The sequence below is a fragment of the Setaria italica genome, chromosome II (assembly GCF_000263155.2).
Source record: "Setaria italica strain Yugu1 chromosome II, Setaria_italica_v2.0, whole genome shotgun sequence".
NCBI classification, from domain to species: domain Eukaryota; kingdom Viridiplantae; phylum Streptophyta; class Magnoliopsida; order Poales; family Poaceae; genus Setaria; species Setaria italica.
In genome coordinates, this window is record NC_028451.1 from 39,103,326 (window position 1) to 39,117,831 (window position 14,506).

Here is a 14,506-nt window from a genome sequence, read left to right on the forward strand (position 1 = left end):
ACCTCCTCCTCACCGCATCCGCCAGCCAATTCTCCAGCGCCGCCTCCAGCAATCCAGCCCTCCAGACCTCCACTCGGCCTCTTTCGTCATCCGCCATTACCAGATCCCTTCATACCTTCCCCTTCTCCGTCCTCCGGCCGCCTAGTCTCCGACGAAATCTACCCCGAATTTCCCTTGGGCTCAAGGGAACCAAAACCAACCACGGCTTTCACGAAACAGACCACCGTCTTGGTCGAAGGATCAGCAGAGAATGCTGGAGCGCTCTGGCGGCGCTGAATGGTGAGGCGCGGCCGAGACAGAGTAGAAGCCTAAAGTCAGATTTGCACCCGTCTATCTTATCCAATGATGAAGTACAGTTGCTGCATCTGAATTCAAGTTTGTTGAACATAAGAGTCAAAGTCTTGCATAGAAAATCACTCGGTATGGTGAAATGTCTTGAACGGCAAATAAGTTGATGGCGTACTTGCAGAGCTGCATTTATCAAGACATCGTAGAACACCGTACCCAAGTTTGCTACTCCATATTAAAAAAAAAAACTTGTAGTGCATAACTGCATATCTCTGTTCCGTTTCCTTTTTGAAACAATCATATATATTTTCCAGTTTCTAACAATGTATTTACATATCCCATGCAAGAAAAAAGAAAACAATCTCTTATAGCTGATCTTCAGAAGCTAGCAACAGCTACTTGCTGGCTAACACCCATAGATTGCGCCAAGCCATTTCCATAGTGGCAAGGCCTCGCCATGGAGCTCAGGAACGCCCTCACGACCTCTTCCGATGCGTCTCTTCTGAGCAAACACAACACGTACTCCATCACGGCAGCATCGCAGGGCAGCGTGATCCTGCCATCATCGCCGGCGAACCCGAACTCCTCCTGCGACATGTTCAGGAGCTCGCCGAAGACCGCCGTGCCGAGGTACGCCAGCGGGACCTCGAACCTCCGGCCGTCGGCCGAGTACACGACGCAGCAACCCTTGCCGGCCACCGACGTCGACGTGCTGCAGGGCCCTTCGGTTTCCTTTGCCGGCGCCGATGTGATCCGCTTCCTCGCCAGGCCAGCCATTCGCTGCCACTTCTTCGCCATCTGAACGAGTCTCTTGGCGCTGACCATGGCTGCTTGCTTCTCCTGCTTTTCTTGGCTGGAAGTTCAGAGAACTGCAGTTTAATTTGTATCTGGTGTGTGTTCAGCTTCTAGGTGTAGTGCTTAGCTTGCAGATGGAATGAAGTGTTGGCACGAAGCTGACGGATTTATAGGTGAGAGCTGAGAACTGAGAAGAAAGAGAAAGCATACGGTTCAAGGGCAGCCATCAACTCAGGCTGGCAAGAGACAAGGCCACGAGCTAAGAACATGCAATGTTGCAATTCCAAGGTGAATCGGTGTGTGACTTTGATTTGATTTCTATGGGGCCATCTGTTTGCCACTTGCTGCAGTGCTTGGGTATCGCAACGTGCTGCCATACTGCAATGCCTCATGTAAATTGGGTCCAAATGTCGGTACCAGTTCTTTTCAGTGGTTGTGCAATTGCTGTTTGTGACTAGTGTGTCCCCTATCCTAACATATCTGAAATCTTTTTTGTGCCTAGCACATTGTTTCTGAGAGACCGAGTCAAGCCTGCTCTAACGGCCCAGCACAACTTGCTCGACAGCTTCATATCACTCCTTCAGTTTGCGGTCTGCAGCTGGATCACTAGCACGTCATGTGAGCTCCATTTCTCGGCTGCTTCGTTCTTGCAGTTCTCTACATTCCCGTTTTTATTTTATTGTCATTGGATCTTGAAGCATGCCGATGACATTGCCATCTAATCGGAACGTTCAGCCCATGCTTCCCTGCCCTCATCTTGCTGTGGGCAGTGCCTTGTTTTCAGTCTGAAAGAAAACAGGTTCATGTGCTGATGTATCTGACGGCACAGCCGCTAGCTGAACAAGCCACGAGCGGCACACCCACGCTTGACATGGGGTCCTCGTGCCCCTTCCCGGCACCGAAAGCGGCACACCCACGAGCGGCACCGGCACGCGCCAAACACTCGCGGCCCCCACCTGAATCTCATCCATCCTCTCCTCCCTTGCCCAACCATTGCATTGGAGACTTTGGAGTCGTGCCAGCTATCTATATATTCACGGTCAGGTGGCCTCTGAACACCATCACTCGCAGCTTCACAACACAAGTTAAAGCACTGCAAACTCCTGTGTTCTCGTCGAGAAAGAAAGAGAAGGGCCAAGTCACCAACCATGATCAGCGCCAAGAGGATCGCTCAGCTAGCCAAGAAGTGGCAGAGGATGGCGGCGCTCGGGAGGAAGCGCCTCGCCTGGGGGACGGCGGCGTCCAAGGAAGCCGGCGAGTGCTCCACCTCCGTCTCCGTGGCGAGCAAGGGCCACTGCGCGGTGTACAGCGCCGACGGGGCGCGGTTCGAGGTGCCGCTGGCGTGCCTCGGCACCGCGGTCTTCGCGGAGCTCCTGCGGATGTCGAGGGAGGAGTTCGGCTTCGCGGGCGGCGACGGCGGCAGGATCACGCTGCCCTGCGACGCCGCGGTCGTGGAGTACGCCATGTGCTTGCTCAGGAGGGGCGCCTCCGCCGAGCTGGAGCAGGCGTTCCTCAGCACCATGGCGACGTCGTGCCGCTACGCGAGCCGTGTGGCGCCGTGCGTAGGAGCCGGACAGCAGGTTGCTGTCTAGAGCTGCACATGCAGTTCAGTGTATGTAGTAGGCCAAAGATTAGTTTTGTTTTCAGAGCCTTCTGATCCTGCAAGCGATCAAGTAAGGTGTTAAAAGTACAAGAAATTAGAGAGCCATTATTCTTTGTATATATGTTTAATTCGCTGCAGAGGACCGGAGATAACTGGGTTCATCACATTGTTACGAGGCAACAAAGTTTCTTCAGGTTACTGCATGTGGCACAACAGCCATGCCGGGCATTAGCTGAACTGAATCATGAAATCGTGCCTTCATTCAGGCCCTCCACTGAATCCCATCGAAACTGAAACGAACAGAGTTGCCATGAAAACGAGTTCGTTTGCGACAAAATACGTCACTACATGGTTTCAAAATTTCAGTCCAGACTCCAGAGTATCCAGAGTTTTGCTACGGGTATTGTTTGCACCATGTCATGTATTTGGTCATTTTACAAGGACTGACACTTGCCCTGCGCAGATCGCAGAAACAGTTGGATTTGTCATTTCAAATGGTCTATATTTACCAGAACAATACAAATGCAGCAATAGTTTGATTCGGCAAATCCTTGACCTAAGCCAAAATCAAATACTCTAGGAGACGCACTATAACCTACTAATATGTGATATGTTGTTGTACAGAAGCATTAAGAAAGAATGTAACATAGTGAGCCTGCTCTTCGTGTTGCACTACGGAAGCTTGCCGGTCTTGAGCGCCTCAAAGCGTGCAGTGAGAGTTTCGTAGTCGAGAGGCATATTTGGATGAACACGAGATTGATGGTTTGCCTTTGGCAGCTCAGGGAAATCATTATCTGGCCCTTCCTCTTCAGAGTGACGGTTTTCTGAAAAAGGCTCTCTCGTAGGAGGTAGTGGTCTTTCTACCGACTGTATCTCCACATCATTTTCATCCTCTGACTCTGAATACAGTCCCTCAGAATCATCAAACTTAATCTCTGAGTGCACCTTCCGAGCAGCACGGCTGTTCCTTCTGCGTGTCTTCCTAGTGTCCAAATCCGCAGGATAGTTATCTCTGTCTTCTACGTGGTTCGTTCCGCTGAAGCTTCCTGTGCTGGATGCTTTCCCTCCGTGGGGTTTTAGTTCATCAAAGGCATCTGCGTCTTCTTTCCTGGATGGTCCGCTTGAGTTGCTCATTGACTGCCTCTTGCGGGGATGAGTGTATTCATGAGCTGAATCTTTGCAATCTTCGACTTCATCGAATGGGTGGTTGTTCTTATTGGCAAAATCAGCTGCAGCCTTGGCAGCAGATGCTGCTCTCTCAGCAGACTCTGCAGCTGCTCGAGCAGCCGAAGCAGCATCTTTGAATTGCATAGTGTCCCCATTATCATATTCATCATCTGAGTACCTAGAGCTGCACAAGAGAATAAAAAGACATGTATGAGGAACGAACTAACGCTATTGCAAATCTACATCACTGAAATGGTTACATGTCTAGAAGGACTGGAACCTGAAGTTGGTTGGGATTGGTTGCACAACATGTGGTGTCAGAGTAGTCTTTACAGGCATATTGCAAGCTTCAACAAATGTACTCGGTCCTTTCTGCAAAGAAAAACATATTAACTCAAGACATCAGGCATGTAAGATAAAAGTATTTGCAAGAGTCTCGGTAGCACATACAATTAACTCTTCAGGAGGTTTTAGAAGCTCCTGCTCACTCTCAGTGGTATCCCAATCAATCTGATGCTCCTTTGCTATATCCTTTAGAACTTTGAGCTTAGTTTGCCCAGAAGGCTTCTTAACAGACAGCTTCTCAATCAGCTTCAAAAAGGGGGTTCAAGTTCAGCGTTGAGAAGAATGGACATATGCAAATATATAGTTCAATGATTTGTTGAATTGTAACTAAAAGCTTTATCCATACTTACAAGGTTATTAACAGCAGCATCTGGGCGCAAGTCAACTGCAGCAGAAACAAAATCTTTGCCGTACTTCTTTTCAAAAATGTCACGAATCCGACCGAGTTCAGGGAGCTCTGAGCACCTTGGAGCTGCAAATATCAAACTGCAGATGCCTTCTTTCAAGTCTGCAGGACATTCCCTGAATAAAAGGATGGCAAAAGAGGTAGCACAAGATTAGAACCTTCTTTTAGTTACGAGAATAAGTAATTTTTTAAGTCAAGGGTTGCACAGGACAAACTTTTGCTTTGCAATGATGGGTAGACGTGTAACAATTAGCTCACAGAAGAGTTCAATGATCTCGTTGGCTGCCATGAAGTTCTGTTCTCTAATTACATGTTCAACCTGCAAAATTGCCAAGTACATGGATTAATAATTGTATGAAATTCGATCCGCATCAAAATTTTCTGCCCTGTTTCTGAAGAACATGTGACAGCACAAGGGCGAAGGAGTCAAAAGAACCTCAGGGTAAACAAAGCAATTTGCAGAGGTTTACATACCTAATTTACTTGCACAACTTATTTTAAGGGAAACTTCAAAACTGCGGCATCAATGTTCAGAAAATTAAAGCATAATTAAGGAGTTTTCCTTATCTCGATGTTATTAATCCAAAAAAACGTCATGTTTAGAGCATTTAATCTCTTACAATCAAAGCTTACCAACTCTGACTGTGTAAGGCAGTTAATCTCTTAGGATTAATGTTTTCCAATTCTGATCGTGTACCCCCTCAACTGACCAAAAGGAACCAACTCGTACGGAATTTCTTGTCATCGTACATCAGGATCCCCCGTGCTCTGGAAACCCGAAAATCCGCATAAAAACAGGCCTATATACCGCGAGATCAGAAATGGAGAACGCGCGCAACCGCAGCTTCCGATTCGAGGGATCTCAGACCGAGATAAAGGGACCACTCTGTCTAAACAGCATCAGCAACCCAAGTTTCTCCGACGAACTAATCTGCAATGCACATAAATAAAACCAACTGGTGCTGAGTGCTCACCCTGATGCGCGCGGTGTCCTCCTGCTTGTCGCGGAGCAGCGCGGCGATGTCGCGGCGCATCTGCCGCACTTGCGCCTCCCGCCGGTTCCGCAGCAGCTTCATCCTCGCCGTCGCCATCCGCGCCTCCGTCTTGCTGCCAAAACCAAGGCCCCACTGATCAGTCCCAAACCCCGTCGCCACGAAGAAGAAGAAAGTGGGAGGGAACAAGTAACCGGAACGGGCACCGCGCGGAGGGAGACGGCGTACCAATTGGAGGCGCTGAAGGTGCGGCGGAGCAGCACGGCGGCGACCGCGGCGCCGGCCAGCCGCCGCAGCGCGCGCGCCGGGGACTTGGACTCGCCCGCGGTCATCATCATCGCCGCCATCGCGCTTCGCCCCTCCCCTGGGACTCGTCGCCGACGCCGAAGTAGGTAGGGTGGGTGCGCGAGGCGGTGCGGTGCCGGTGGCGTGGGTGCGCGAGGCCTTCGGAGCTCAGGAGACTGGCAAGGGGTTTTGTTCGCGTCTTGTGCTGCCCGTTCGGCGCTGGCTCCAGCCCCAACGGTCACCTTGACTCCGGATGCCGAGATGCTCCTCGACGAGGCGATCGACCCGTAGGTGGCAGAGGGACTGGGTGGTGCGCGTGCCGTGTTGCAGACTTGCAGGGCCCGGTGCTGGCTCCTGTGTGTCCCACCTGTCCGCCCCGAGGGATGATGTGGCGGTGGGGCCTGGTGAGTTTCCCGTTGGGGGCAAAAAGGACTTAACAAAATAGACGGTATGGGATGGGCCCACGAGTCGTGGGACTCAAAGGTCCGGCCCAACAAGGTTAACGCGGAAAAAGCCCGTATCTTCGTGGGCCTTTCCTCGTCACAAGCATTTTTGCCCCCACCCTCCATCAGGCAGGTATTCCTCTTTCGATAACACGTTTCACGGAGAGAGAGAGAGAGATGCCAATATGCCATTGACGAGGTGACTTTAGTTTAAGGTTCTCTCGGTCGACGCAAGTGAGCAGTTTCATTTCTTTTTTTTTTCCTTCTGTAATCGTCGGCTTCTTATTCCTTGTTCGACACTGCTGCGCACTACCGTTGTTGCGCACCAATTCCATGAGAAAAGGTGGGAATATGCTGGAGTATTTTATGTGTATAGAACACATTTTTTTTACCGGAGACTGACAAGTAAAATGCACATTTGCACACCAGCACATCTATATTCCCCCTCGGTACACGTCGCTTGCGCTGTGATTTGGTCGAACCGTTCCTCTACAGTCGTTTGATTGAACGGAACCCGAAGCCTCCAAGGAAATCCGTCACCATCAGGCACAGGTTCAGTCCCAGTTCAGCTAACCAGACAACGCCCGTGTTGAGCCATGCAGAGCCGCGGTACGGGCGGCTCCACGACCCAGGCCTTTTGCGCCGGCGGTCAAGTCAAGTCAAACAGCATGCAGCTACATGCGCGGTCGGGCAGTGAGCCAAAGGCCTTTTGTACCGGCCGTAAACAGAAAGCGCGCCACGGCTGACTGACCCCCTCACCAAACCCTGGCTTTTGCTGTTCCGCCGCAGCAGCTTAGCTGGTGAATCTGCCGGCCCGACTCGATAGATTCAGAGCGGCTAGCGGCCGAGCAGCTACCGGCCGACACGGTTGGTCTGGCTTCCAGGCTTTCTTCTTCTTGTTTCAGCAGCAGCAGCAGCAGCAGCTCGCCACCACCTTTCTATGTGGAGTTCTAGCAGATGGCAATGGCTTGACTCCTTTTTGATCGGCCAATCAATGAGGATTTGCCGCGCGCGGAAAGGAGGGAAAGGAGGTGAGAGGATTGAGGAACACACGAACAGTGGTGTTCAGAGTCTCGAGAAGTTGTGTTGTTGCGTCGATCCAGAAGGCCGGAAAGCGTGGAATGGACAGCCTTCCCTCCTGCATCTGCTACTGGTTTAGACCGGCAATCTGCAACCAAACAATACCCAAGCCTACCAAGCGCACTGATCGTTGCCTCCCGTTTCATAAGCACACTACTACAGGTTTGCAGGAGTGAAGAACATACTGGCACTGCATCTGTATATGTTTATTATTCTCTCTCCCTTTCTCTCTTTCTTCGAGCTGCTTTTCAGAACGGCATTTGCGTGGCCAAAATGAAACAAGGGCAAGGTTTTCAGGAGCTCACTGAAGCAGGATTTCTTCGCAGCTCAATGAAACATCCTGAGCATCTCTCGCCACATGTGTCGCCGTTTGTTCGCAGCTCTCGCAGAGGATCTCAAATCCTGAATCCAACTTGGGTACGGCGGCGGCACAGCGCGGTACAGGCAGACAACATGAAACTTTGTGCGTGGTGGCTTGGCCGGGGCCCATGGCGTGCAGCAAATAGTTCCCGCGCCATGCGGATGCCATGCTATAGAAAGATGCGCTCCAGATTCTGCTGCTGATCGGAGGACGACGACACTAGTGAGGTGACCTGGAAAACTCACGTCGCCGTCTTTTCGCGGGCCGGCCGCCCCCGGCTGTTTCCTCCGGCCTTGGCAATCTTCCTCGCCATGCGTGACCAGATCTCGTTCCAACGGGTCCGGCATCTCTGGTAGTCGCCATCCCATCATTCATGGATGCATGCATGCATGAGCATGACCTCTTTTCGCTGCCAATGTAGTTGCGTCTTGCTTTCAGGATCCATCCCTGCATGGTGATGCTTCCTGGGCGCGCCAATGCCGGATGAGCTAAACACGAAGCTGCCTGCCTGCAGCAGGATCAAACGATCCCCATGGCATGGGACGATGCCGTCGACAGGCAGCTGGTGAGGGAGGTGTCCTGCTTGGAGTTTGGAAGGGAATGAACCGAGTAAGCCCGCGCATGCATAGTGATGTCCCAATCATGCCATGTGCATCGGGCCCTTTCGAGCTGGAATCATGGCGTGCCGCCGCGGGCACTTGGCACGGCGTGACACTGTTTGCCTTGTTCGCTACTCCCCAGCCGCGCGCGTGCCCACTACTCTCGGCTCGGACCCTGCGCACGCACGCGCGCGCGCGCGGTGCGTGTACTTGTGCCACGCATGTGTTCAGCTGGCCGCGCTTTCTTCGCCAGGAGTTGATAAAGGGGCCGGCCGGGCGGGGCCCTGCCTGGCTCGAGCAGCGACGCCGATACCGACGCAGCGGGAGGCATCTCCAGGCCGGCCGGACGCCGGAGGAACGGCGGCCGGGGACTGACGCAATTTCACCTGATTGGCTGATTGGACCGGACGGGGAGATCTGGGCTCTGCGTCAGCGAATCGAACGGCACCTGCACCCTTGCTGCTGCGGCATTGGCGCATGCAGTCGCCGCTGACGAGACGCCGCCAGCCGGTCAGCCAGGCACTCGAGCATAGAAAGGCCATGTTTAGTTACTCCCAACTCCCAACTTTGACACTATGCAAAAAGAAGATTCCCCATCACATCAAACTTGCGGTACATGCATGGAGTACTAAATGTAGATGAAATTAAAAACTAATTGCACAGTTTTGTTGTACTTTGCAAGACGAATCTTTTGAGCCTAATTAGTCAATATTTGGACAATAATTCACAAATACAAACGAAACGCTACAGTGTGCTACAGTGCTGTAACAGTAATTTGGCACCTCCCAAATTCCCCAACTAAACAAGGCCAAAGTGCGTTGTGACTTTTGGGTTTGGACCGGACCCCTTGTCCCATCCCGGCCGGGCGAGACCGCGCGCTGCGCTCGCCGCACTCACTGGCCCCTCACGGCGGCACGGCCCGGTGCGCGGCGGCAGAGGGGGGGTACGGTCGGGGTGGGCACGGCGGCATGGCACTGGCAGTCGTGTCCGCCGCCCACCACGTGCCGGGCGGGCAGGCTGACGTCGTCCCTCGGCCCCTGGTGCGTGTCATATTGGCGTGCAGGCGTGCGTGCCGGTGCCCGTGCCCCCAAGCTCGCAAAGGCTGCAGGATGCTCTCGCCGCAGGGGTTGCATGCATGCAGATTCGTACCGGGGGGGCTGCAGAAGGTGGCTCTCCGTCCATGCACGCGCCGCCATTCCATTCTCAAGGGCACATTTATGTACACGAGCCGTAGTAGTGTCAATGTCATCCACCGGTGTTTGCCGTTTGGTGCGTACGTGTGCTGCGTACGACGAGAGTATTTTTTGGTACTACTGTATTATACACGCCAACAATGCAAAAGGGGCCTGGGAACTCGGGCTCGACCAGGCCGTTTATTCGATTCCTGCAGCCTACTGCAGTCTGCATGCACACGCACTGTCGCAGAGGGTTGTTCTTGTCCACATCCTGAACCCAACCCGGCCACATGCCCACAGCCACATGGGCTTCTTGGACACAGGCTGCGGCCGGCCGACCGTTTTCTTTTTCTCCTTTCTCCTTTTTCTCACTCCGAAATTGAACTCTCTCAAAACAAAAAAAAAACTCCTGAATTTGTTTTTTTCAATACAAATCCACCGAAAAGAAAACGAGTTCGATCCGGGCACGTCTGTTGCTATTGCTACTCGGTCGCGCTGACACGCCCCGGCGCACGTGTCGTCGCAGACGACCGGCCACTGAACGTATCCGGAGGAGGAAAGAAACAGCCGTGTCCTCCTTCCTCTCCTCGCAGTGATTGCGATCCTGATCCAGTCCAACCAGCCAACCACCCGGCGACGGATCCGCCGGCCGTTGGGCAACGGCACGAACGAGCCGAGCTGCACGCCAAGAAAGCACGCGCCCGGACGCGGGTGCGCGCGCGGGCGTGTGGAATTAAGCCGAGCCGCGCGTGCGCGGGCAGGGACGGCCACGGACGCCGGACTTGCCCGGGTTGGGTTAGGACTCGGGGGCAGAGGAGCGCACGGCGGCCGCGCGCGCGCACTGTTCCATGGACCCCGGCGGCGGCGACTGTGGGCACCCGTCCTGTGCGTCTGTGTGTTGCACTAGTGCCCCTCCACTCTACCACCCCAATCTTTCGCGCATGCAGGGTCACTGGAGCAACAGGGACGACCGGACCCGAGCTCTAGCTAGATGCCCACCTACGGAGGACAGGCAGAGCAGGCCCTTCCCAAACGAACAACAACAAGCGCTTGGAGATCGATACGACGATACCTTCTTGCTGGCTTGCTCCGATCCACATCCACCCCCGGCTGACTCGTCACGAAGTCATGACACCCATGCATGCATGACCCATCAGAAAAGCATCGAGCAGGTTCGGTTGTCCCCTTGTCCTCTGTTGGTAGCGGTGCATCTGTATCGATCTTTTTGTGCACGAGGTCATGCACCAGGGACTATCCTACCTTCTTATCCTAGGAGCCAATAGTGGTTTAGACGCATGACGCCCACGCCCAGCTCCGTTAATTTGATTTTGGAGACCAAACAACGCCCATCTTTGCCGGTGGGGTGTTGCACTTCCTAGCGATCTCATCAACGATGCTTGCGCTAGCGCTTGTATCCTAGCAGCCTGCTGATGGGCTGATGGCACCTGGGAATGTCCAAACTAAAGCCAACGGCAACGTCTAGATCTCCTCGTTTTGAAACTGACGGTGTGTCTCTATCACTGCCAAGTCACCTTCCACGACACCAGAACTCCCTAGAAAATTTACCCACCGGAGCAGCATTTTTGTCCTATTGACAAAAGGCCTGTAGGAAAGTAGATAACAAATGATTTTTCTTCCATCAATCGAAGAATGACCCTGAAGAAGTGTAAACAAATCAGCTTGTCGAGTTTCCTTGTGCTAGTAGATATAGCAGATGAACCACCGGAAACGCTTTAGAAGAACACCCAAAAAGGCTTGTCGACCCCCTTTATTGCTCCCTCGCAAAACAACACAGGCCAAATGGAGAAACCGGAGTGAGGAAAAGAGAAGTGGAGGCATAGATCTGACGAGAAGAGGTCTCTGTCTCATCAACCTGCTCCCATTTATGTAAAATCAAAGACCTAACGCACCCTTTCCATCCGGGCAATTTTCTCCTCGGATGGGCTAGCTATACAAGAGCCTTTTTCTGCATGATGTAATGGCTTTTCCGATTTAGTAGCTTTAGCCAAGACAATCCAGATATAAGTTGCGATCTTCCTCACTCAAAGGTTTCTGGCTGATCCTTGTGGGCATGCTTACCTACCTGAATTATTCTGGGCAAAAGCGAAATGCTTGAAAGCTAATAATAGCATAGTTATGTGGCTTCCCATGTTGTTGATGTATTTCTTAAAGGTGCTCATTCAGGTAGTCTCACCAAACCCACCAACACTTCATGCCATATGTTTCTAAGAGGAACTATAGTGGCCTTTTGAGTTTTTGAAAGGCAGCATGACCAATTATTTTCTTCAAATTCAATTCGGTTTTCCTTTTTCATGAGATATGGAATGTCATTAAATTAAGTAGATGAGATGCCAAATATAGGCTTCCAAAAAAAGAATATATCAAGAGCTTTTGGTCTGGCCTCGACCCCAGAAGCGCACCACTCCCTCCCTACAACAGCCAAGTTGGATTATTGAACATTTTTTGCCCTAGAGCAAATGTAGTACTCGTTACAAAAACACTAAAAAGATGAAATCTTCCAAAAGGTGCCATTGTATATAGCTATGGTCCATGGAGTAAAAGTGCTGAAAATGGACATAAAACTACGCATATTTCATTTTAGGAACGAAAACAATGTCTAAAGCCATGATCTAAGTGAACATTGCTTTATGTAATATGCTCACCCACTTAGCAAGTGGATCACAAAATAGTCTCATCTTTTAGTTATTGTGCTTTTGCCACTATGTGCCATAGAAATGTGGATCGAATAGAAAAGGGAATTGCTCAGCAATATAATGGGGTTTTGAGTTTTTGAAGACAACACATGAGCGTTCCTTTTCTTTTGAAACAAAAAGATATATCAAGAGGACAAAAATATTTTTAAAAAATTGAAATCTACCTAAACGGCTGCTTGTATAGGAAGGGATCCCTTTCAGGAATGACAACGATGACTCAAACCATAATCTGAGCGTAACCAACCTTAAGCAATATGCTCATCAACCACTTTTGGACCAAAAAGAAAACTCTCTCATGTTTTAGTAATTGTGCTTTCGCCAATATGTGCCATACAAATACGGATATAATAGAAAAGGATACCCCCAGAGTTGTGCAGCAATATAATGGGCACAACCCATACTACAGCACCCTGGAACTCATCATACACATCCCTGGGGGAAAAAGTTGTTCTGAAGATACGGTTGATTTCCAACAGAAACCGGCCAGCATGAGTGCATCATGGACACCATGAGTGACTAACGAACGAGGGGACATGGAGAGTTCCATTGCATGATGGTTTGTGAATGATTCGCACCCCATTCCAGGAATAAGCAGAGCTGAGGATACACTATACTGACTGTCTAGAATATTTGCTTCCGTTCTGTCTAGAGAAGCATGTGTAAGCACACACTCTGTGCTGGTATAAAGCGTACGAAAAAGGCCTCGAGGACCCATACATGCGTCTTTGAACTTTGGAGAGTAGCGGATAGGCAAGTGGCATCTACATTTGGAATGTAATGTACCTATACAAACCTAAAAGTATGAGACAAAGATAAAGCACGAGGCTCAAACACAAGGTGCCCCAAATTGTCCTTATTTGCCGCAGTGAAATCCTCTGAATCTGATGGGGGGAAAAAACCAGCACCATCACCACCTGGCATCCATCGCCACCGTCGGCGCCCGATCGGACGGCGGGATCTGCACCACCTAGCTTGATGCAGAATCACAGGGGGGTTGGCCTTGGAGGGCAGGAGTGCGCCCCATGATCTGGACCACAGCAAAGAGGTCCCCAGGTCTTCAATCATTTGCACGGATGCGCCCTGGCCCCCTGGAGGTGAATGCATTCAAACATTTCAACCCACTGGCGTGCCCGGATGCACACTGCACGGCCAAGAACACACATGCTTGTGACCCTGTGACTGTGTAGACCGGAGGAGTCATTGCAGAGGCATATGCATGGGCCGGGGTAGATCACTGTATTCATGGCCAATTTATAGCCGTGTTATCGCAGAATCTCGCTGTGGATGGACAGATCGATCGCTGCTCTTTGTGTACACTCGACGCATGAAAAAGCTTTCTGCCAGTACACGGAGCGTGCGACACGTAGGGCGATTCCGTCTCCCGGCTTCAGTCCAAGGCCGTATTCGGCGGCTTCTTTTTGTTTCTGCACCGTGCGATTCGGCTCTTCTCTGGTTCCCGTCCGTTGCCGTTGCCCTTTCGCTTTTCGCTTTCCGAGAAACGGGTGGATTCGGCGATCGGCGACGGACATCGGCTAGCTGCGAGAATTCTGGGTGGTTCAGGAAATTGTTCAGCTGAGCTGCAAAAAGGTCAGGTCGATGGCGGCATGGCGCCGAGATGGTTCAGATCAGATGGATAAACGCCTGCACCGGCTTCCAGACGAGACCTTTTGGTTGTGAGGGGGCAGGCGGTTCTGGATGAAACTTTGCAGAGAGAAAAAGGGAGGAGAATGCCAAGAAAGACGAGATCTTGGTACCACTGCTTCTTCTTCTTCTTCTTCTTCTTCTTCTTCAGATTTTTTGTTTTTCTGCTGTCCGAAAATTCTACTGCTTTGAACAAGTCTCTGTGAAATTTCAAAAAGAAGGAAAAAGAACGCTTCTTCAGGACCGGGCTCTGTCATGCACGGTAGATGGACGGTTAACCTGATCTTGAATTGACGACGGGTGAAAATTGGATCCTGTAGGGCCTGGACCTGAATTAACCGAGTAATAAAGAAATTCTTAACAAAAAAACATTTGATGTCAGGATCCACACATGACGCTCTGATGTTTGACTAGTACGTAATTACTATAATACACTCTTCCCGACTGGTCAGAACACTTGGAAATTAAAAAAATGTCCTGACATAAACCCAATCGAATCCTTGCTCTGATTGACCTGGACAGGCGAATATATAATAGCACAACATAGATCAGGCGGGTCTTATTATTCAGAGAGCACGGCTGCTTCAAGTACCACACACTATTCCACCGCTA

General features: G+C 51.2%; 3 protein-coding genes across 3 annotated transcripts; 1 reads left to right on the forward strand and 2 right to left on the reverse strand.

Annotated features, from left to right (window-relative positions):
• Positions 1 to 540: 540 nt before the first annotated feature.
• LOC101771160 (auxin-responsive protein SAUR36) lies at positions 541 to 1,288 on the reverse strand. Its single transcript, XM_004957489.2, has one exon. The coding sequence runs from the start codon at positions 1,111 to 1,113 to the stop codon at positions 667 to 669; it is 447 nt and encodes a 148-aa protein (XP_004957546.1). The 5' UTR covers positions 1,114 to 1,288; the 3' UTR covers positions 541 to 666.
• An 816-nt stretch (positions 1,289 to 2,104) lies between these two features.
• LOC101771558 (auxin-responsive protein SAUR36) lies at positions 2,105 to 2,960 on the forward strand. Its single transcript, XM_004957490.4, has one exon. The coding sequence runs from the start codon at positions 2,232 to 2,234 to the stop codon at positions 2,673 to 2,675; it is 444 nt and encodes a 147-aa protein (XP_004957547.1). The 5' UTR covers positions 2,105 to 2,231; the 3' UTR covers positions 2,676 to 2,960.
• Positions 2,961 to 3,066: 106 nt separating this feature from the next.
• LOC101771957 lies at positions 3,067 to 6,112 on the reverse strand. Its single transcript, XM_004957491.3, has 7 exons — positions 5,825 to 6,112; positions 5,579 to 5,711; positions 4,820 to 4,923; positions 4,549 to 4,720; positions 4,304 to 4,444; positions 4,134 to 4,225; positions 3,067 to 4,037 (listed from the first exon to the last, which is right to left on the reverse strand). The coding sequence occupies exons 1-7, from the start codon at positions 5,941 to 5,943 to the stop codon at positions 3,359 to 3,361; spliced, it is 1,440 nt and encodes a 479-aa protein (XP_004957548.1). The 5' UTR covers positions 5,944 to 6,112; the 3' UTR covers positions 3,067 to 3,358.
• Between the last annotated feature and the right edge of the window lie 8,394 nt (positions 6,113 to 14,506).

What these genes read in the sequence shown, in the direction of transcription:
- LOC101771957 (XM_004957491.3), bottom strand. Translation starts at nt 5,943, where the DNA reads ATGGCGGCGATGATGATGACCGCGGGCGAGTCCAAGTCCCCGGCGCGC. An exon ending in CCCATCATTGCAAAGCAAAA is followed by an intron (nt 4,721 to 4,819) that starts GTTTGTCCTGTG and finishes CCTTTTATTCAG; the next exon opens with GGAATGTCCTGCAGACTTGA. An exon ending in CCAATCCCAACCAACTTCAG is followed by an intron (nt 4,038 to 4,133) that starts GTTCCAGTCCTT and finishes TCTCTTGTGCAG; the next exon opens with CTCTAGGTACTCAGATGATG.
- LOC101771558 (XM_004957490.4), top strand. Translation starts at nt 2,232, where the DNA reads ATGATCAGCGCCAAGAGGATCGCTCAGCTAGCCAAGAAGTGGCAGAGG.
- LOC101771160 (XM_004957489.2), bottom strand. Translation starts at nt 1,113, where the DNA reads ATGGTCAGCGCCAAGAGACTCGTTCAGATGGCGAAGAAGTGGCAGCGA.